Source organism: Mastacembelus armatus, chromosome 1 (assembly GCF_900324485.2).
Source record: "Mastacembelus armatus chromosome 1, fMasArm1.2, whole genome shotgun sequence".
In the NCBI taxonomy this organism is placed as follows: Eukaryota; Metazoa; Chordata; class Actinopteri; order Synbranchiformes; family Mastacembelidae; genus Mastacembelus; species Mastacembelus armatus.
In genome coordinates, this window is record NC_046633.1 from 20904238 (window position 1) to 20927607 (window position 23370).

The 23370-nt window shown below is 38.6% G+C and overlaps 2 protein-coding genes across 2 annotated transcripts; both read right to left on the minus strand.

Annotated features, from left to right (window-relative positions):
* Positions 1–206: 206 nt before the first annotated feature.
* xpa (xeroderma pigmentosum, complementation group A) lies at positions 207–4095 on the minus strand. Its single transcript, XM_026304389.1, has 5 exons — positions 3705–4095; positions 3315–3420; positions 2247–2412; positions 1061–1178; positions 207–966 (listed from the first exon to the last, which is right to left on the minus strand). The coding sequence occupies exons 1-5, from the start codon at positions 3985–3987 to the stop codon at positions 812–814; spliced, it is 828 nt and encodes a 275-aa protein (XP_026160174.1). The 5' UTR covers positions 3988–4095; the 3' UTR covers positions 207–811.
* A 3946-nt stretch (positions 4096–8041) lies between these two features.
* On the minus strand, positions 8042–18579 carry slc24a2 (solute carrier family 24 member 2). The gene is made up of 9 exons (XM_026303718.1): positions 17662–18579; positions 12064–12099; positions 11583–11700; positions 11249–11332; positions 10532–10611; positions 10194–10331; positions 9635–9724; positions 8421–8587; positions 8042–8291 (listed from the first exon to the last, which is right to left on the minus strand). Exons 1-9 carry the CDS (start codon positions 18577–18579, stop codon positions 8042–8044), a joined length of 1881 nt encoding a protein of 626 aa, XP_026159503.1.
* Positions 18580–23370: the final 4791 nt, after the last annotated feature.

Here is a 23370-nt window from a genome sequence, read left to right on the forward strand (position 1 = left end):
ATGACAAAAAGCATTACAGATGTAAATGAATGCACCTAACAAACATTTTGAAGTTAATGTTACCGAATAAATGGTGAGAGAAAACTGAGCCCATGGCAATGAATCTACTGTGCTACCAGAACACCTTGTGCATGATGCAGCAATGATATGACCCATAAGCTAAATGCAGTCAATGTGAATAAGAAGCAAACTTTAAGAGCTAGATGGTGAACACATCACAGTATGTATGACCAAAAATCTGCAGGGACGTTTGGATTCAGTCAGACTTGTGCCCAAAAATATTAAATCCTCAAAATGAGTCCACGCTGTCAAAATTCATATTTTTCCTCACAGGCAGTTTATTCTTAGCACTAATATCTAAGTTGTAAAGTGGGCCCAACAGTTCACACTTTCACACAAGATAGTATTTTAAAGTTTCAATACTGTGCCTTGCTGGAGGCAATCCCTAAGAGGAAGTGTAGCAATATTAGTGAACCAGAAAGTCACATTATTGCTAAAAATATAATTTTGTATTTCTGAGTCAGTGTTTAAAAAAACTGCAGTCAGTAACATCCAACAGAGAAAGTACTACTGACAAAGAAAAGTCAGTATGTGTCACACAGGAAAGTGATTTTGGCCTTGTGTATGCGATCAGGATTGAGCGTTTTCTTTACGGAACTCGATGAAATAAAATTACACGACCGGTGGGAGTGAGGCTTTGTGAGAGCTGTGGATTCCCCCAGAACCACTGTAGAACTTGTCCTGGTAGACTGAACTAGCAGTCAGTGGATTAGAGTACAGTACAGTACAGTACATACATGTATGTGTTTATCTACATTTTCTCGTAGGTGAGCTCATGTCCACAGGTGGTGCAGGTTGTCTTGTAGAGGTCCTCCTCTGGATCAACCAGCTCCTCTGGTCCGTACTGATGTTGGTGAACGCTGGTGTCTTTAGTCCACATACTGCTCCGCACCGCCCTGCGCAGCTCTGACACACACAAACACAAATATTGATATTTAATAATCCACAGTGTAAAAAAACACTTGCCATTTAGGAGTTTTAGCCCAAAGAAGGAACAAACCTTTGACTTTCTTGTTGAAGCGTTTTTGTTTCTGCACCTCTCTGTTCTCCTCTCTTGTCTCTCTGGCTTCCTCCAGAGCCTCCTCTGAGCCCCACACCTCCATACATCTCTTCTGCACCTGGGGTACACACACCAACATACAAACAAATAAACACACAGCTCAGACAGACTCATTGAATAATACTGTACATGGGGTAAATAAAACCAAAACAGAGATTATTTGGCCTGTGGGTTTGGTTTAAGGCTGAAACTGATGATTCATTTCATTCCTGTCAATGTCAGAAAGTTGTAAAATTTCCCTAAGCCAATTGTCAATTCTTCAGCTATGTTGCTTCGTCAAAGAAACAGCCCATAATCTAAAAATATAGAATTTACAATGATATGAAACAGAGAAAAGCAGAAAAAAATGGAACGAACAAATATTGTTCTACTAAAAGATGCAAAGCCATAATTAACTGAATAATCATGACCTTACATTCACATTTAAATCACTAAAAACTAAACTGTAATATGAGCTTGCCTATTTTCTTTATTCTTAACTAACACACTGATCAGCCATGACATTATGACCACATGCCAAATACTGTGTACACAGGAGTCACTGAAGCAGTTTGTTGGCACTTGTGTATCTGTTTGCTTCCACAGTGATACTGTCAGGAACAGCACTGCTGTTTCTTCTGCCATGCAAAGAAAGATGCAAAGATATAAAAGGAGTGACAACTGCAGTCAAGAGAACAAATTAAAGATAATATTTCTGGCCAAATTTAACAGCCTTGCCACTGTTCTTCTTCATGTTAAAACAGATTCAAACAATATGGAAGCTTCTGCAAAGGATGGATCAAATTTAAAGTTCAATCTACAGTAGGTCATCCTTGTCATCAGAGAGCCTTGGGCACCCATGACCCTGTCCCCAGTTCACTGCTTGTCCTTCCTTAGACAACTTTTGGTCGGTACTAACCTGCTTCCAACACATCGACCTTCAGGACTTAATTCACTTGCTACCTAATCAGAGATAATTAGTATTATTCGCTTTTCCTGTCAGTGATCATAAAGTTATGGCTAAGTGGTTACTGTGTTATGTCTTTGTGTTTTACTTCTGATTTAAGCTCCTCACTATCTATTTACAGATATAAAGCCATTCTAGTACAATTCAGTGGTTACTGTTCAGCTCCAGTCCGGTCTGTACCTGCACTTTTAGGTAGAGCTTCATGTCTCCCCAGTGTGGGTTGTGAGGGTTTTTCTTCAGTATAAACCTGAGTGGAGGCTCTCGCTTGTCCAGGTCACAGTCCTTCAGCAGGTAGTGCTGCTTGGCCTCAGTTCTGGAGATCAGCTTGTGTTTCTCCTCGCTGTCTCTGAAAAGGAAGACATTATAACTATTAGTTTCATTGTTTTTAGTTAGCAATTACACAAAAAAACGGACTGGATAAACTGGAGGAGAAAAGGCAGGAAAATAGAAAAACTAGTGTGTCTGAATGTCAGAAAGTTGTTGTTCTTTTTTGTTATAAAAAATTCCTGTTTTCTTTAGACTGAAACAGTGGTGCTGCACAATTATTCTCCCACACTTCAGAACCCTCAGAACAGAACAGTTTCAGAAAATACTATCATCTCATTTTTATTCAGATATTTCTGAGATTCTGATAAATCCGGCTTTGAATTCCCCATGCCCCACTTTTCATCTTTCCTTGGACATAAGTATTGCAGGATAGTAAGTTTTACAGAACATAATGCTGGTTTAAGCACAGAACAACATTATCTTCCTGAGGTTTTCTAAGAGACGAATATGCAAACTCATAGTGGATCTGACTGATTGGGTTTGTAACTGACTGTAACTCTTCAGACTGCCAGCTTTGTACCTGAATGTGACTGTTTTGGGGATTGTGGACAGAGAAGAATGTCAGATTTGAAGACAAAAATCAAGTCATATTCATAGATAATTTAAACACTAGGAGTCATAGCGTATAGTCACTCACAACATATAACCTGGTGTTTCTGAACAGATCTCGTAGACAAGATGTTTTCTCTAAAGCTTGAAACAAACTCAAGTCCAGAGAGTGCAGTCACCTGCTCCAGAAACTGATTTTGTACATATGCAGTGAACCGTTATAACAAACAAGCACAACAAATTCTGTAATATCATAAAATCTATTCCAGAAACACACAGGAAACTGTTCTTGAACCTCAGATATTAGTGTGCCCTACAACAAGACAAGCTGGCTCACAATCAATTTGTATTTGTGTGTGTGTGTGTGTGTACCTGCATTTGTCACACACGGACAGGTCAAAGCTGTTGCTGAGGTAGGAGTCCATAAAGGGTTTTTGGCAGTCATCGCACACCAGGTAGTCTGGTTCAATCACTGGAGCTGCGAACAAAAGACACACATGGTAAACTCAACACACACGCGTGCGCGCGCACGCGCACACACACACACACACACACACACACACACGTCTCACGACAGTTGTGAGGACACAACTCTTAGGCACAATGCATTCCCAAGACCCTGACCTAAACTTGATTCTAATCCTAACCCTAAGTCTTAACCCTCTTCACCCTCAAAAACCATTTAAAGTTGTGAGGACCTGCTAAAATGTCCTCGCAAGGATGGTATCAGAGTAAAAAGTATCCACGCGCGCACACGCACACCTGGCTGATGCACCACTTTCTTGGTCTTCTGCTCTTCCTCTCCGTCCTCCTCTTCCTCGATAAAGAAGCCGGCACCGGAGTCGATAGTCTTGGAGACTTTGGCCGAGGTTGCGCCCTCCGCAGCGGACAAAGGTCGGCTCGCTAGTCGGGCTTGCCGGAGCATCAACGCGCGCTGCCGGTTCCTCTCGATTTTGGCCCGCATCGCTGCAGACAGCTCGGGTTTGGGTCTCTGTTCCGGGCCGGGATCGGTAGCATCCACCCCCTCTGCCTCCGACCTTTCCATTGTGTTACCTCAAATCACGATCATCACATAGACATAAATGAAATGACTGTGCAGACCTGGCGTGTTTGCCTCACCACCAAACTCAGCGCAAAGCCGTTGTTTTCTTTCCGGTTGTTTCTTCTTCTTCTTTTATTGTCAGCATTTAAAGAGCATTGCCGCCGCCTAGCGGCAGCGTGCTGTGAAGGACCAGAGACAATATGCCAGGGACTAAATCCTCGTGAGTGCTGCTAGTTCTCCTTTATAGATAGATACTTTATTCATTCCCCATGGGGGAAATTCAGAATGTGTTATGTTCTGCTTCATAAAATAAAACACCTCAGGTTCATTACTGTCTTCATAGCTAAAGTTTGATTTCCATCTTTAGACTCTTATATGCTGGTTCCTTCTGATCATATCTAGCACAACCCATGATTGCATGATTTAGAAATCAACAGGCTCCTCAACCTGATAGAATTCACTTGAAATGGTTAAATAAAATGATAGCATCACATTTTTGAAAATAAAAATGCCAACATGTATACTGAAATTGTTTTGCTTGCTGTAAATGTTCCCCTCATACAATTTGGGTTAGTCACCAACTGCTTTATTTGGAGTTGTAGTGCGACTTAGTTACAAGGCTGGAATCAGGATAGATTTTATTTCTCCACAAGATGCTCAAGGTTTGAGTTTGAATCAGATTATTTCCATCAGTTCTAGTGTTCGTGTACATCTAGTAGACCTATCCGTAGCTCTAGCATTTCCACATGAGAAAATAATGATTAGCCGGTTTGCAGGACACTGTCTCTGGCTTGCAGGTTGGTAGACATCACAATGTGTGTATGACCTCAGTTTCCAGGGAACCGGAGTGCAGATACATAACAGACAGGTGAGTATGTCCTTTATTTGTTGTCCTCAGGTGTCCAGTGAATCCCTGTTGCATCACACTGTTCATGGCAGCAGGCCATGCATGCTGCGGTAAGAGGCTTGAGTAAGTAAAGCAGATCACATCCTGATAGATGACACTGCAAATCTGATTGTGAGGAAGCCTGAGAGGTAACGTGAAATGACTTTAAGATATAGTTAAAGAGTTATAAAATGACATTGAGAACATGGCATAGAATTCTGTTTAATAGTAATATGATAATACTGCCTTAACCATTGTACAGGTAACTGCATCTTATAATTAAACCGCATAAATTGTAAAATCTTTCATACAGCCTTAGATCATCAGTTGCAAATATTCTAAAGTTAACTTGGTTTATTCTAAAACAGTAAACCTATTTTTGTTCATCAACTCAAAACAATAATTTGAGGTTTCATTTATTTGATGATGTAACACTTTATACAGAGTTGAATATCATAGGTTTTACAGTAGAATACATGATTCAAGTAGTAAATGAACATGATTACATATGTGCATAACGTACAAGGAAAGTACAAAAGCTTTTTAGCATTTGTTATGGTATTGAAATATCTCTATATGCATTCATCCGTATACACATTTCTCACATTCAGGTGATCCAAGAAAAACGAAAAGGTTTAGACATGTTACTGCAAAGACGAGCTAAATCTGAACCTGGATACTGAGGTTATATATTGTGCTGATGTTCATAAACTATGTGCTGAATATCAGTTCATACAGGAGCTTTTTGTACAGTCATGTATTACGGCTCACAAATCTTTTATACACATAGATGTGTAACAAAACAAGTTTTTAACATCACAAAACTGGGAATAGTGGGGTCAATTTATAAATTTCAGGTAGTTTTTTATATTAATTTGAGAGAATGTTGCAATTCATGACAAAGTAAAAATAAAAAAACAAACCGTTGGATTAACCTCAAAAGATATATATTAATATTTTTATGAAGGAAATATGATCAGATCAATTTACCTTAAAAGGAAAAATTTCTATATTAAATAGAAAAAAAGACAAATTATTACAAGGGCTATAAATGAGTGAAACTGACTGTATTTTTCTTCCAAGGTTAACATACAGAATGTAAAAAAATCTAAAAAAAAAAAAAAAAGATTTAAGCAGGACATGAGTTTTGCTTTTATTTGTGCCCCATGTTCCTTCAAGTTGCATAATTTCTGACTCCTGCACTACTAAAAGAGAAACAAAACCTAGGAGGTTCTTAATCAGACAAAAATTAAATGTCACTCACATTAAGTAGTAACCAAGAGATGTGATAATTCAATTAAGCCATAAAGGCGTCACTACTACATGTGCTTCACATCATGATGTTTCCCCTCATCTGTTTTTATGGGGAATTTGAGTTTGCTCATAAAAACCTAAATGGAAACTGTTTTTTTTTTTAATAACAAAAGCTCTTTATTGTTGTATTCTATTACTTAATCTTTTTGAAAACTCTTAATATTTGTAATGGGTTCATTGATGGAAACATTTTTTTCACATTTTGAAAATTTTAAAGAAAATATTGTATACCTGTTGTTTTATTTGTCTACTACAGCAGGACTTCCTCTGCTGTTTCACTAGCTGAGCAATGACTTAAAACAGTAACTCTAACAGAAACAGGCATTAGACGAGAGCAAAGTTAGTGCTGAAATACTGAAATGTAACAAATTTAATCTCTTCAACAGTCCATGTTTTGCTTTTTAATAAAAATATGGGCTTACTTTGTTTTTTTATAACAATGTCTATGATTATGTCCCCTGATATCACACACAGATCACAAGAAAGTATGTGTACATAGCAATGATGGCCCCATATTAGGCCTTTGAGACAATAGAGAAGGCCTACAGTAGTGAAATGGAATGAATGAGGACAAAGTCCAGAAATATTGCTATTATATGCTTTCATTTATATTTATATATAGGTATAAGTGTTATTTGTTATACAGTACATGATTTGTTTACATCAAAATGTTACAGAAGAAACCCAGTGATAACTGCTGATACTGAACACTCCTTTTCATAAATAACTCCAAAGAAAAATATACACTATTCTTTAGTCCACCACTTGATGTCCAGACTGCATCATCTACTAAGATGCAAATGTGATACTGACCTGTTTATCACTAAGGGGATATGCATGGCAAACAACAAAAAAATTGCCCATCTTTAGTCACAGTACTGCTGTAATCTCTCTCTAAAGTGGTGCATGAAAAGGCAGAGGGGAAAAAAAACAAACAGAAAAAGTCATGCTTACAAGCATATTATATGAAATCTCAAATAAGTTAGTTGGAATGAACAGGTAAAGCAGAAAACCTAAGATAAAACCTTAGCCAGTATAATCTCAGTCCATGCTATCTGTGTACTAGTATCTATTGTCACTATTTTGCATTTAATGTGCCCTATAACAGAAATTCATAGGTGGGATATGAAGTAACAATTTCTGTCAAATATGACCTTAAATGTGATGCTCTGTATTTGAAAACACACTGAATATTTCTCTTTAGACAATGCAAAGCCATACAGGTGGTGGAATGGACACAGTTAAAATATAAAGGTCTACTAAACACTTATGTGTAACCATGGTTCTTTCTTTTTTTTTCTTGACATACAGGATCCCTCCAGAGCTTTGGTGGCCTTTGAAATAACAGAAGAAGTCTCTTTGAGCTCCCATATTCAGTTCATGTGCTTAACATGGCTGCTTGTGTAAGTGGTGGATGTACTTCTTAAACTGCCACACAGTTGGTTTAGTTAGAAAAAAATGACCATCTTTGATTGAAATTTCTACTCCTGGAGGCCGTAAGTAATCCATCAGTTACCTTTAGCAGGTTTCAGTGATTAGCAGCTACTGAATGTAGTCACATGGTTCATAGAGAGAGCAGTTTCTGCTGTTAGTCACGCTGCTGCCAAGCTGTAATTCATCAGTCTACACCGTCAACAACCTGCATATCTGTATGCCTCATTAGTGTCTGCAGGTAAAACCTGAGCTATCATGAGTGTGTGTCTGTGTGCAGGCAGTCTACTATTGTGTGTATGTGGAGGACAGATAAGAGATCATTTGTGTCTGTATGAGCTCTCACTCTCATAGTAAATCACGGTGCACGTGAGCACATAAATGCTTCATTTCAGCATCCTGACAATCAGCAGGAGCAGTGCTCCGTCAGACGGTGACAGGACAAGTGATGACTTTGTCCTCCAGCATGACACTGATGATGAGGAAGACGAAGTAGAGGAGGAACATGAAAGAGCCCAGAAACTTGCTCATTCTCCATTTGCACAGTGCAATGGAGATGATGACAAAGAGGAGCATGAGGAAGAGGAGAACAATGGCGCAGAACAGGCCATTGCTGCTCACCTCTACTGATTTGAAGTCGTTGAGGATGTTGTAGATGAGCCAGGGGAACGGCAGACTGGGAGCAGAGGAAGGGAGGAGAAAGCACAAGAGATAAGCTTGGATATGAGAATTTAACTGCACATTTTCCTTTAAAAACGGATGTTACACCAGCCTACACAGCTTTTATATTGTTCACTGGACTCACCCCACAGTGATATCGAAGATGTTGGAGCCCACAGAGCTGGACACAGCCATGTCACCGAGGCCTTTTCGTGCTACAATCACACTGGTGATCAGATCAGGGATTGACGTGCCAGCTGCTAATATGGTGAGACCCATGATCTCCTCTGTGATCCAGAAAGTTTCTCCAACCTTAAAGAGACAATAATAATAATATTATCTAAGTCAGAAACTGAATCACGTTACTCTTTCAATGAAATCAGTTCACACACCAAATACAAGAAGAACTAAGAATCTACCTGGTTTGAGGTTATAATTAGTAGAACGGCTTTCAGTGACCTGACTGAGCCTCACAGCAAAATTTCTACGCTGCAGGTATTTTGTGACAGAACAGAGAGGAGTGCAAAAAGTCTTCAAACATGTTGATCTTATGAAATAAAAATTTCCCCTTTCTTTGTTATTTGTTTGCCTATGGCAGTGCCCCAATACCCAAGTATACACAAGTAAAGTAAGTGTACAAGTATCCTGCTTCTGACATTTGTCGCAGGTCTGTCCCCTGTCTGTCTCCCTGTTTCCCCTGATTCCTGTCTGCCTCTCTGCCACTCACAGATCAGTATTAAAAAATATATACTTTAAAAAACTGATATAATCAGACCTAAGTGTTTTTATTTAAAGAGCTAATTCAAAGCCTTGGACATACATGCTGCCACTCTGATCCTTTAGGAGGTGAGCTTCAATGTGTTTGTCAGAGCGGTTTACAGTAAAAAGCATGTGTCCAGTAAATGGACAGGCTTTGAGGGTAGTGATTAAACAGAGCACACCCTGACTTACTGTTGTGCAATATGCTGTACACCTATGGGAACTAGAAAAGCAGGTGGACTTCCACAGTGACCTTGCAACACATGACCTCCTGCTTCAGGTCTGTCTTTGCCTTTGCACTGTCTAAATAGAGCGTTACAGGTTGATCTGGCTGTGGATCAAGGCTGGTTTATCAGGATTAGCTGCTCTGGTCACACATTCAACACCCTGACTGCTGCACTCTGGTAGAAAATTGCTTCAGAAATAGAATAAAATAGAAGAGAATATATGGAATTAGTGTATGTGATATACAACTACAAAAATTAACAAATATATGAATTTTGATCTATGGAGTTCATGTACAGCTTTGGAATTGTGTTGCATAAAAAGGTATGTGCGTGTTGCGTGAGTGTGTCTTTCCATCCAAGTGGTTTTCTGTACCTGATGAGCCCACCACACCATCAGGTAGGAGAAGAAAGCAATCCAACAAATGGAACCAAGGAAAGTGACGGGGAAAAACCTTGATGACGTCTGAAAATAAAGACATTTTAAAAATACAACTACTTAGTAAATCGACAAATCGAATCAGTCAGGTCTAGTCAAACACTGACATAACTGATATATCACATAGAGGATGCCAAATATTGTACATAAACAATGCTAGTGTATATTCATATTATAGAAATTAATATAGAAGAAAAACACTGTGTCATTCCCAAAATGATCATGTAGTAAACTAAACAAATGTAAAATCAATGTTTTTGCAGTCTTAATGAGTTTGTTTCCATAAATGATTGTAAAACACCCTTATATTTTCAATTAACTCTTGAATTAAGTATGTTAATATCTAAAATTGTAAATGTATCTTGAAATCGTGTATATAATGTATATAAGAATACATTACAGAAGAGCTTCTTTACTTTTTTGGGTGCAATTGCACATATTTGTATAAATGAACCATCTCATTTCACTGTGAGTCTGTGTGCATGTGGGTTGTCACCTCTCTCCTGACGTCAGGCAGTGTGAGCCACAGTGGAAGCACAATGGGCAGGATGACGAGGTAGGTGAACTGTTTCCTGGGGGTGTCAGGCCAGGCTAGGCTCAGAGGTTGGTCTTCATCTTCATCTTCCTCACCACCCTGTGGAGGAGTTTGTTACTTTTCTTTATGTACACACGCTGATGGAGGAAAAACATCTATGAGTAAAACCTCCTTATTATGTCATTTTTAGAATTTGTACAGTTCTCACACCCTTTTTACTGATTAAAAAGTGTTTGACTACAGTACGAAGGAGCATTTAAAGTGTGAACTGGGAGAAATGCAGCCAATAAAAGCCATACCTCAGATCCTCCTGCAACACCGTTCATGGGTGGTGTGACTTCCACTGCAACATGTGAGCTGTTGGGGATGTTCTTATCAACTTGAGAAACTAAAAAAAGAGAGACGGACAATAGAGTTTGACTTCTTTACAATGGGAGTGCTAGTTTAAAATAAACACAAATGGACACTCAGCAGAAGCTTTGTAGAATTTCAATTTCTCTGAGATTGTGAGAGAGGGCTAATGCACCAGAACCAAAATATGCTCATTCATTTTATGAGCTTATATGTTACTGCACATGTAGCATGCCCTTTTGCAATACTGAAAATGCAGATTTATGCAATCATGATCTATATAATAACATGATTGGCAAGATGTGATAAAAACTTTCATCTTTTTACAGCTTATGTAACATCTAGATCAATCATCTGAGGCCTCCATGACCATCTATCTGAAACCAAATCTAATTTACACTTTCTATAGATGGAAATCAACAATAAATTACAGCTCTGTATATATTTAAAATAATAATGAAAAATCTGAAAAAAAGAACACATTTGATAAACATGATTATTCTTAAACTGCCCCTTGGTCATTCTTTCATATATTAATAAATTGTAAATTAAATTGTGTACCCTTTTAGTTGCTCATCTACCATCTATCTTTGTGAGTTGATTTATCAGTTGATTACTGTGTGGGTCAAATGGGCTCCTAATTTCACACATCCCTGTTTACTCACCTACACCATTGGCACTGACAGCATCTTCTTTACACTTCTGCTTCGCCATTTTATGAAGGATTGATGCTTTCTCTTTGAAACGTCCTGAGGCAGAGGAAATAAGATATTTCAGTCAGTCCATGTTCACTGTCATCAGGAATAATCCAACTTTCCAACAATCCAAAAATATAACCACAGCAAAACAGTTTTATGGCTACAGACATAAGCAAAACTTGAGTTTTTCTATGACATAACTTCTCAACATGTGTCCATTTGACTGAAATATGAACATTATATCTTGGTTTATCAATTTTCTATTTGTGTAAATGTGTTTTTGTGTGAGTTTTTTTCTTACCCGTACCTTCATCACTGAGCGGGTCCAGCGTGTGTATCATGAGCTGGAAGATGCTGTTTCTCATCAGTGAGTTGTGCAGAGAAGCACAGCTGCCCTCTCTCTGCAGCCTAGGTTTTGCCTTTAAAAATACAAATACAAATGCCAAAATATTTACATGAAATCAAATATGAATATTGAATTAATTATTCCACATTTTGGCACCATTCATCATTTTTATGCATTCATCAAAAATCACTACAAAATATAAAGGGTGGGGGGAACACTTGATAAGTAGCTGTTTAAATTCCTGATTTCATGTTTCTCATGCAACCTACAGTAAATCTCTCTCTAGGTGCAGTAAACCCCCTTTTCTATACAACTGGTGTTGACTGACTCTGATACATACTGTCTAATGTAAATATATGCAGACACAAAAACCTCTCTTTTTCATGATCAGTACGAGACCCAGCATGAAAAGTTGGCATGAAGAAAAAAAACTTACTGTCAGCTTGTTGTCATCATTGGCAGGTACATTTACCTTTAGAGAGAAACACAGAGAAAGAAAAAATAGTTTTCTTACATATAAAATATATACAGAGAATGAGTACACAAATATGTGTGATATACCTGTATGCAATATAATGCAAAATAAAATATCATGTTCAATTTTTGTTCAAAGTATTTCAGCAATATATTTATTCAACAGCAGTTTTTGAGTTTATGCTGTTGGACCTTTTGCTACAGGGCAGAGAGGGGATAAGTGACAGAATCAATCAATTATGCCTTTACTACATGGCTCATTGAACTACGAATCAGTACTAATATTTGAAATATAAATGGAGTATCACTTATAAAAACATCTGTGAGATCCTAAAGTAATGATCTACATTTTAATTGATCAAGCCCACTCACTAAAATATTTTGTGACAAACAAACAAATAAAAGCCAGAGTGATAAGATCAGATCTCAGCAAAGGAAACTTCAAATTACGAGGGACAGCTATTGGTCAGGGTGTGAATGTGAGCTAGATATAATGTAATGTAAAACACTGGCTTACAAGCATTTTTTCTTACTTTTACATCTTGGAAAAATGTGGATGGAGACAAATATGGTAACTGTTCCCTAATACTCTATATCATTAATAACGAAGATTTGAACTGGTCGATCAGTAGCAGTAAGGAGCTGCAATAAGCACTATTTTGTATAAGGTAAACTCTCCCTATGTGCCTTCTCTTTTTCTTTAAGCTGCAGTAACTTTTTCTTTTGTTTTTATATACTTGCTAATGCATATACTGTAACAGAATTCCAATATGCTACAAAAAGGTATCTGTTTCAGACCCTTCAAAGAGCAATCAACCACAACCCCCAAGCAGAAGTGGACGGTTTTGTTGTTGACACGTTTTCATGATGGAGGCCTCAGAGTTTGAGCAGATAATCCCTTTAGCTTGCATCTGACAAATCACCTGCTGCTGTTATGGCAGCTGAAGCAAGGCTAAAGCGGTACGTTTTCTTCATGTCTGTTGACTTGGCTCAATCCTGTTTGATTTCAGTTGGTATTTATTTGATTCAGTTGCATAAAAACACCCTTGGATGTAGCTGATGCTCATAATTTTCATTCAGATGTAAGCTTACATACTGTAAAGTTCACTGATTGTGACTTATAAAACTCAAACTTGATTTTATTTCAGGTAGGTATGACCATCCATCTGAAACCAAATCTGATTTACACTTTCTAAAGATGGAATCATTACACATTGTAATATTAAAAATACCACTATATGGTGATTTTAAATATGGTAATGGAAACCTGTCTGTATTGTCCATGTGACAGCTAAGCAACGTGGAGCCTGCTCAAGCTGTCTGCACAGTAGCTTGGCATTAGTTCATGTTGGCTAATGCTCACACGGCTCCTAAGAGCTTCTTGACATAAGACACTCATAACCTGCTTTTAATCATAATCCTGATTTTAATATTTATGCTTCTGGTAACATATTACATTACATAATCTGATCGCTGTTGTTATTAAGCTTTTCTCAGAATCCTTACACAGTTAACTCTATTTGTAAAATATTTACATTTTTTTATGACCTACTGTAATGTCTTTCTTTCAGCTCTAATCTTTCTCTAGATCTTGTTTATCTGTGAGGCTCTACTGGTCCTGTGGTGGACCTGTGACCTAACCTTAAGTGTCCTGTGTGAATCACCAAAATTGTCTCAGACTAATCCCACACCAGTCATGTCATTCACACCTAAATACTGGTTACATCCTGCAAAATCTGCTGTTTGGAGCAGGTTGCAGGATCACATTCCCAAATGCATATACGTACAGCTGTAACTGCTAAATGATCCACTTTTTTAAAAAAGTGTTACAGGATAAATAATAATAATAATAAAGAATGACAGGTTACAAAACAAGCAATGACGTTATGTAAAGATACCTTGTTAAGAATGTTGGGTAATTTACAATTTGATATGTACAGTATCACATATACAGCACATATCCACCTGGACAACTTTCATGCATTTTATAATAAACAATCCCTAAACTTAAAACATAGTAAAAACAGTATCACCAGCAGATCTTGGCTTAGTCATTTTATAACACAGAGTTGTCGCAGACCTGAAGAAGGTGAAAGTTTCATTGTACAATTAGTTCACTTTGAACTGAGCTGCTGTTCCAGTTCAGTGGTCTCATCCCTAGTCCAGACCGGAAGGTACTCACCCTGGACAAATACCAGGATGTTAAATACTGTGGCTGCTGGACTGGACCCCTCACTCCAATTATCATCATTACTGTCATCCCTAAGGCCAAATCAGATCACCTAATCAAAATTTGAACATGTCCATGTTTCCTGTCTCTCTCCCCTACTCCTGTTCTCCCTCTCTCCAGCGTCCACCTGACTGTCCGAGCTGTGGGACTTAGCCAGGATTAATCGGCAGAGATCGCCTCTTTTAGACTGGTAATTTAAAAGCTTGAGCATGAAGTCCTGCAGCAACCTTCACAGGTCACTGTCAAACATTTCTCTTGCACACTCATCTGTCAGCAAATCACTGTTACTATCAATGCTTTCTAAGAACTTTACCTATACAATTCTCGAATTTCATCAGTTACAGATACAGTTCGATTCGCTGAATCGTTTCTGGGTTTCTGGACAACAGATATTCATACAGAATACAAAGATCAAAACTATTATGGGACTGAAAGCAAATGACTGCAGGGCTAAAATCAGCTTTGTGCTGAACCCAGGACAGAACCAACTGAATTTTAAAAAGTGTTGCGATCTTTAAAAGATTCGTTTTTCATTTCAGCTCAAAAGAGATAAATAAATCAACATTTCAATATGAATGTTTCATTGTGAATATCAAAAGTCCTTATATACAGGTAGAATTACAATATGTAACCATATAAGCAAAGAAAACCTTCCTTTTGCATACAGATATTAATCCCAAGACATCCTATGTTAATTCACACTACAACACTGATCCATGCAGAAGAAAATTTCAGATTTCAAGACATTTTGGGCTCTGCAGAGGAACAGAGTGACAGAGTGATGGGCTGCATGTTTGCTGTCGTCACTGCAGGTAAGCAGTTGATAAGGGGATCAGAGAGGATTGGTGTCCTTAGTGCCATTAACTAGAAAACCAGCAGATCGTCTCAAATTCTTTTCCTATTACACAAAAAGGGCAATGTGGGTACTCACTGAAAACAAATTATGCACAAAGTACAAAACAACCACTCTGTCGACATGACTGCCTGCTGAGAAACGAGAATTCAGTCTTTTCTCTTTGTGATCTGTTGATTCCTGCACCCCCAGGGAGCATGGCATATGACTATAATTAGCTGCTGTAATGGGATTACAGAGTACAAATCCAGGGGATTATTTAGAACCTACTGACACATGAGGGCATGGCAGCTGGACATCAATGGCTGGATGACACAAAGGTAAAAGCTGATCCTAGGTTTATGTGAGGAAACCTGAACAACAACTGAATCCCAAAATGCACAAATGTTAAACTGATCCTCAGCAGCAACACAAACAGAGTGCAGAAGAACATGAAACAAAAGTTTATGAAATTTAAGATAAAGAAAAGTCTTTTGGGGTCCTGGGAAGAATCTTATTGTTATTGTCATGTTCAGTTTTGATATCACAGAAGATAATGAAAAATAAAGAGCCCTGAAGGAGCTGTGACAAATCTTTTAGGAAAATTCTACAAAGACATTTTAACCACTGCTGTATCTAAACAGTTGACCTTATTTCATTGGATCATAATAAAATTTGTATATAATCTGTAATTAATTTACACTCTGAAGAACTGGTGATGTGTGCTGCTGGTCTGAACTACAGATCAGCTAACAGCTGTGCAGAACTGCAGAAAGACCTCTTCAAACTAATTATAATCAAAATGCTCAGAATGATACTCTTCCACCATCTCATTCTGGCCAATATGAAGTGATTGTTTTAGTGACTGTGAAGTGATTTTTATTACATGTGTATCAGAATCTTAATTTTTACACTCTGCAAGGGCCTTGAACTTAACTAAAAAATGAATTACTGAGATTGCACTTCCAGAGAGATTAATTATGTGATCTGTCTGTGTCCTCTGATTGCTATTTAATTCTTAAAAACTCACAGGCGTTTTCACTTTCCTAACACTGTGACCAGTCATAGGGAGGCTTATGTGTGTAATTAGTATTAGGACTAAATGATGTTTAGTGTGAATGAGCTGAAACACTCACAGCTACAGAGTCAAGAGCCTCTGGCTTCTTTACCCAGTGTTTGGACAAAGACGAGGGGAGCTGGAGGTGCATGAGTGTGCATGAGATTTTAAAAAAAATTTAAAAATAGCACTGAGAACCACAGAATAGAGGAGTGTAAAATTTATTTGCAGTTTTATCAAATGCTATTTACTGTCTATCGAGATTGCAGTTATGAGATCATTTTAATGAACACAATAGCAACCTACTAATGGGATTCCCTCATCTGCTAGAATAATATAATTTTTATAGTGGATGAATAAATTGGTAAGTGAACTCTAATTGAAAGTTGGATATAATCCTATAATTTTAAATTTTGGCAGATTGAATTGTCCTCTCATAGGGGAGACAACTGTAAATTATAGAATATGATTAAAAATGTGTGTAATAGGCATTATCATATATAATTACATACATAGTGTTGATTTAGACAGACTTATAAGTAATCAACACCCTATTATAAATGGACCTGTACAATTTCTGGACTTGGTTACACAAGCAGTGACTGAATATCAGGCCCATTCCTTGACTTGGCTCTGTGTCTGGCACTGTCTGAACTATACAGGTGGCATGTTAAGACAAATCTTCATATACTTCCAAGGGGAATTCAGGAAGGTTTGGCTGCCTGACAGAGTGCTGTCTGATCAGCACCTTCTGATTTAACACCCTTGTTGTTTCTATTATAACACCCTCTCCAATTCCCAGAAAAGGGATCAGTAGCCATGGCTGGTTTTCAGTGTGACCTAATACATTGTGAATACCAAATGCTATTTTCTCAGATCAGCCATCAAGCAATGACAAAAATTTTTGTTTCCTTACTTCCTTGTTATTGGGAACTCGTGTCATGAATCAGAAATGGTCATTCAAAGAAAAAACAACTGCATTTTTTAGATTTTGACTTCAATTGGATATTTTTAACTTTAAGAGATTTTCACTTCAGTTGAATGAATGGATGGATGGATGGATGATGGATGGATGATGGATGGATGAATTGATGGATGGATGGATGTTGGATGGATGAATGGATGGATCCATGAATGGATGGATGGATGGATGGATGGATGGATGGATGGATGGATGGCTGGCTGGCTGGATGGATGGATGGATGGATGGATGGATGGATGGATGGATATATAGATGGATGGATGGATGAAGGTTGGAAGGTTGGATGGGTGGATGGGTGGATGGATGGATGGATATATAGATGGATGGATGAAGGTTGGAAGGTTGGATGGGTGGATGGATATATAGATGGTTGTATGAATGGATGGATGGATGGATGGATGGATGGATGGATGGATGGATGGATGGATGGATGGATGAATAAATTGGAATCAGACCCACCTTTGCTGCATTTTCCAGCTCGTCCACCTGGTTGCTGCCCAGCTTAGTCTTGATGATGAATTCTACTTTGGCATTGAACTTCATGAATGTCACGTAGCAGGTGTAGCACATTAGCAGGCCAATACTTTCCGCCAGTGTGATTTGATTATCCAGAAAGAAGTAGATGAGCAAAAGCAAACCACCAATATAGAAGGAAACGTCTCTGAACAGAGGCCACCAGGTGAGATGAAGCACCTCTTTGGAGAAGAGGGCACACATCCCAATCACGAACAGGATGTTGAAAACAGCAGAGCCCACAATGGTACCAATACCCACATTACTATGGGAAATGAAGACTCCAATGACGGAGGTGAAGAGCTCTGGGGCTGAGCCACCTGCCGCCATGAAGGTGGCTCCCGCTACATCATCAGAGATCTCCAGCTTTTCTGTGATGACAGTGAGTGCAGGGACAAAGAACTCATCACAGACGATCGCTAAGGCTATGAACATGTACAACATGCCAAACATATGAAGTAACACATAGCCCTGACGTCTCTCCTCTACGCTGAAGTAGTCCGTTGGGTAGTCCCCATGATTCATCTCTAGCTCAGAAGATGACATGTCCGTCGATCTCTCTGGCCCAGCTGAGAGGTTGTGGTACTGTAGAAGAGTTCTTTGGGGCACTGCTGCTTCTGCTGAGCCCTCGACCATCGATTTCAGTTCAGTGGCCACTGTTGTGGCCAGTGAAAAGGCACTCCATGAACAGACCGTACAAACCACCACCAGGCTGATGATGAAACCCAGAATCCGTCCAGGCCGCAGCTTTCTCTTGACTCCCAGGTAATAGTGCCTGGTGCAGCTGCTGTGAGGATGCAGAGCAGGAGCAGAGCTGGAGGAAGTCATCGTGTCTTGGCTTCTTATGGGTAGAATGAAACCCATCTTGTTTGGCTCAGGTTGTCAGGCAGTCTACAAGTGTCTCCAATGCCCCCAAAGCTGAACTTGTGGTGCTGGTAGCTGTAAGGGTGGGGGTTTGACAGGCCTCAACGGTTCACCGATCTGTTTGCATGCTGCTCCCTGATTTAATCACAACAAAAGTCCAGCAGTCTGATTCCAGGATCTAACACATTCAAAGGCTTCCTCATGTTACTCCCTGCAAAAAACAGAGAAAACAGTTATATAAATTTTAATGCCAGAGAGAAAATTTAAACACTTACCATAAATTCAAAGTCAGTGTATTCAATTTGGTTGTGTTCTTTTTGTTACATTTAAACAAGGATCTGAAAATTTCTTTCATTGTTGAGCTTGTTAAGATGGCTTACTCACGTTTAACACTTGAAACACTTGATTTTCCATCCACACCACATAAAATATTTTTATTGTATAATTAAATAGTGCTGAGTAATGAACATTGTTGAACTGTTAACTTTACATAATTGCTCATGCTGAGCCCTGCTGAGTTTATGTAAACTCAGAGGTCCAGATACTCAGCAGGATTTTCTTTCTCTGTTGATGATTATCTGTTAATACACTGAATAGTTATGTGACAATGACACAATTACTCAAGTAAATAAACTTTAAAAATATTACTAAAAGTTCTCTTGTATCTGAAAGCCCTGAAATTGAATTGTCGCGTAGTTGAAGTTATTGTATCTACTATTAGCAGTTTACAGTATTAATAGCCACCATTCTGCTAAAGTGCTGTGGCCTTTTTGACATTGTGCTGAGCATCTGCATTGAGAGCTCTTCTATAAGTGTGGCTTGGACATTAGTGAAAGCTTATTAGGAAGCTATTTAATCCGTGAGAAGATGTACTTAGATTAGCCTCAGGCCCTGCACACCGATGCCACTGCACAAAGTCAAAAAGCAGACAATAATAAAATGAACTGAATGACAACTAGTTCATGTTTACATCAGTTATTCAACAATGGTGTACAATGGGATAAACTACAGTACTGGAATTCAATCTTACAAGTTCTAAACTTTAAACTTTCTTAATCTGACATCAAACACCAATGTTAGTTAATGTAAAACATTTTCAAAGAATTTCAAATCCAATGCACTGTAACAGCAGCTACTCAAGCAAGACCCTGGACTATGTGGGAAATTAGAGCAGTGTGAAATTTCAGCTACACACAAAAAACAAACAAATATCATTTTTGTTCTCATACCAGTCTTGGATATGTCCCGTTCAACAGGAAGGACTCTGGCAGCTAAAGAGGTCCAGTGTCTCCAAAGGAATGTTCCACTAAATTGAATCTAAAAGGAGGGCTCGGTGTTCAGCCTGAAGCTCTCTACAGTAAACCCTCAGTGAGATTTTCTTCCCTCAGCAGAGGTGGAGCTCCACGTTAAAAGCTGAAGAGCAAGGGCTCTTCCTCCCTCTGTATGTGCCTCCCCCCTCTGACACTGCCTTCCTCCTTTTTGTCCTCCTATCTTGTCCTCCCTCTCTCTCCATGTCACTGTCCAAGGATGGTGATCAGTGCTGTCTTTCAATGCGTATCTTTCTTCCTTGCAAAAAGTCACTGAATATGATCCCAATGACTCTCTAATATAAGGTCCAGTGACAAAGCTTAAAACAGATACTACATGGCATTTCTACATATTTATATCTTCTAAACTAGGGAACAGTATGAAGGTGCAGTGTTTAGCATTGTCACTTCACAGCAAGAAGGTCCCGGGTTTGCACCTGGCAGCCAACTGGGGCCTTTCTGTGTGGAGTTTGTATGTACACCCTGTGTCTGTGTGGGTTTTCTTCAGGTACTCCAGCTTCATCCCACTGTCCAAAGACATGCAATCAATTACAGGGTCATTGGAGACTTCAAGTTGGCCACATGTCAGCAGGGAATGAATGGGCAAGAGGATTGTTAAGGAGCTTGATAATTATTCTGAATAACAAGTGATTCATTATTTAAAAAACATAAAAATAAACAGAATAAAAAACTGAGCTTTTGGGCAGCCTGTGAAGTGTAAGTGTTTAAGAAAAGATCTAAAAGTTCCTTGATAAACCACATATTCCCAGCTGAGATTAAATGTAATGGTGTAACACCTCCTACTGTTCTTATCCTATTTAACAGGAGCATATTTAATGGAGTGGCATGCAAACTTTCCCTCACAAGCAAATTGCTGCTCCTTATGGTTTACATCCAGTCTGTCTCCTCAACACTTAAAAGCACCATCATCATTTACAAACTGTGCCAAAATGACTTCAATAAAAGGTGTTGCGTCCTCTCTCTATTTAGTACAATTTCTATATTTCCACAATTTAGAGTAACAAGCCAATGCCATGGACAGAGGTGACAGCGTAGAGGTGTTTGACCTCAGTAAGGATTGTGTATTTGAGATGTAGCTCGTAATTAAGGGCTATGTACAGTCCTGAAAAGGCTCAAGTTCTTACATAATCAACCAAGCTCACCTAACCCTCCTTCTAGAGAGGCCAAGGTATAGTCCCTGCAGAAATTCAAATAAAGTCTCTTGGCATGAAAAAGAATCCTCACCAGACTGTTGGTGTATTTTTAAGGTTAAGAATACTATTTATTGGCTTTGTTGGCTTTAAGATGGCTGGGGTAAATGCAGACAGACATGGCCTAATTACAATGACTGGACATTGATTGATAGTTAAACTTCGGCCAAGCTAATTATAAACATATATTTAGATTCTACAGCAGATTTTGTTGCATTGCCCCCAAGTGTGTTGTCTTTATTTTCACTCTCCAGGAAGTGAAAGGAAAGAGATTCATGTTCTGTTTGGTGAAGCTGGGATCAGCAGCAGCTTACTGGCTAAATCTCCTGTCGGAAATAGCTACTAAGTTACATATGAGTTAGCAAAAGACCCCTTATCTGTTAGCAGGGACAGCCAAGGTACCATCAACCAATCTATACAATATAATACATACAGTGCAAAAGTAAATGACCCACCCCATCAGTGACTGTTACTAATGCCTGTCAAGCTTCAAAAAAGAGTAAAAAATCACTTAAAAGATAATGAAAATACCTAGAACAATAGAGAAGTGACTGCAAAAATATGCTAAAGAATTAAAAAATGAGCATTAGGTGCTAAATTACTACAAAGAGGCGCAAACCAATTACAAAACTGATACAAAATAATATGATTTTAAAAACGTCACACAAACTGACAACAAATCATAATCTGTCTACACAGATGCAGACAGTCCTCATATTATACTGATATATGAGAAAAATCATAAACTCATGTTGAACAACATCCATCCATCCATCCATTTTCTATACCCGCTTTTCCTGGCTCAGGGTCACGGGAATCAGCTGGAGCCTATCCCAGCTCTCTTTGGGTGAAAGGCAGGGGTCCACCCTGGACAGGTCACCAGTCCATCACAGGGCCACATATAGACACACAAAGACAGACAACCTCACACACTCACACTCACTGTTGAACAACATTATGATGTTTATACGAGCTAATATATGTTTGTCTATCTTATATTAGTAAACATTAAATTGTATTATATTGGTGTTGGGCAGCATGATGGCTGAGTGGTTAGCACTGTTGCCTCACAGCAAGAAAGTTGTGGGTTCGTGACCCATCAGGTGGGTTTTCTCCAGGTACACTGGTTTCCTCCCGCAGTCCAAAAACATGTATGTCAGGTTGATTGGTGACTCTAAATTGCCCATAGGAGTGAGTGTGAGTGTGTGAGGTTGTTTGTCTCTATGTGGCCCTGTGATGGACTGGGGACCTGTCCAGGGTGTACCCCTGCCTTTCACCCAAAGAGAGCTGGGATAGGCTCCAGCAGATCCCTGGGACCCTGGTTAAGGAATAAGTGGGTATAGAAATTTGAATGGATGGATATTGGTGTTACAAGTTACAGAGTATGTTTAACTTGAAAAACCACCATGTTCAATAAGGATATATAGGCTATATAAATGTTCAATTTAACTTTAAGACTTGGAATTGTTCTTTGTTTTGTTTATGCAGATTGGGTGAGTCCTTCACTGAAATGACACAGTGGACACTAGACTTGACATAAACTAGAGTTCTTGTTGAGGCAGAACATTCAATTGGGAACACTAATTTCAGCAACTTATCTGGACATAATCTTGGAGAAATTATCTGATCCTCAAACAGACCAAGTAAGATTATACCCAGTCCAGTCGCTGCTGCAGCAGCGTTTGGTTTGTGAGTATGTTGGAAGACATGAACAACCATCATCTTGGTGAAAAACATATTTTTAACAGTAATGATGATTGTTAATGACAGTTTACTACTAACCTGAATAGACACGACAGCATGTTGTGGATTTTATGTCTTTATAACTTTACCTGAGACAGAAACAGACAGTAATGGGTTGAAAATCTGTAAATCCAGCCTCTGGTGGGTCAAAGGATTACAACAAACAGAAAAACAGCTCTATCTAGTGGTTCAGGTACATCATTACATGAATTTGTATAAACTGTTCTGTGTGTACTGAATAAACAGAATCCATGTACCATTAACATCTGCGATAACAAACACTTTACTTCATCAGCAGATGCTTATAGAGAATCAGCTGGACGTTCTATCACCTGTGCCAGTCTGTGATGTAAAAGGATTTTTAGTTTTGGAAGCTTTGAAAAATCCTCAGAAATTAGAGCTTGTAAAAATGTGAAACTCTAAATTAACAGTCTCTACTGTAGTATGTCATAAGCAAAATGTCATAAGCATGAAGGAAAGTGAAGTAGTAACAATTAGTTTTAAACAGCTTTGTAGTTTGTAATCATTTT

Excerpts from the sequence above, each read along its gene's own strand:
- slc24a2 (XM_026303718.1), bottom strand. The coding sequence starts at position 18,579 with ATGGGTTTCATTCTACCCATAAGAAGCCAAGACACGATGACTTCCTCC. Across the intron at positions 10,332-10,531 it reads GTGTTGCAGGAGGATCTGAG|GGTGGTGAGGAAGATGAAGA; the intron begins GTATGGCTTTTA and ends ACTCCTCCACAG. Across the intron at positions 8,588-9,634 it reads TGGTGTGGTGGGCTCATCAG|GTTGGAGAAACTTTCTGGAT; the intron begins GTACAGAAAACC and ends TGTCTCTTTAAG.
- xpa (XM_026304389.1), bottom strand. The coding sequence starts at position 3,987 with ATGGAAAGGTCGGAGGCAGAGGGGGTGGATGCTACCGATCCCGGCCCG. Across the intron at positions 3,421-3,704 it reads GAAAGTGGTGCATCAGCCAG|CTCCAGTGATTGAACCAGAC; the intron begins GTGTGCGTGTGC and ends TTTTGTTCGCAG. Across the intron at positions 1,179-2,246 it reads AGCTCTACCTAAAAGTGCAG|GTGCAGAAGAGATGTATGGA; the intron begins GTACAGACCGGA and ends TGTGTACCCCAG.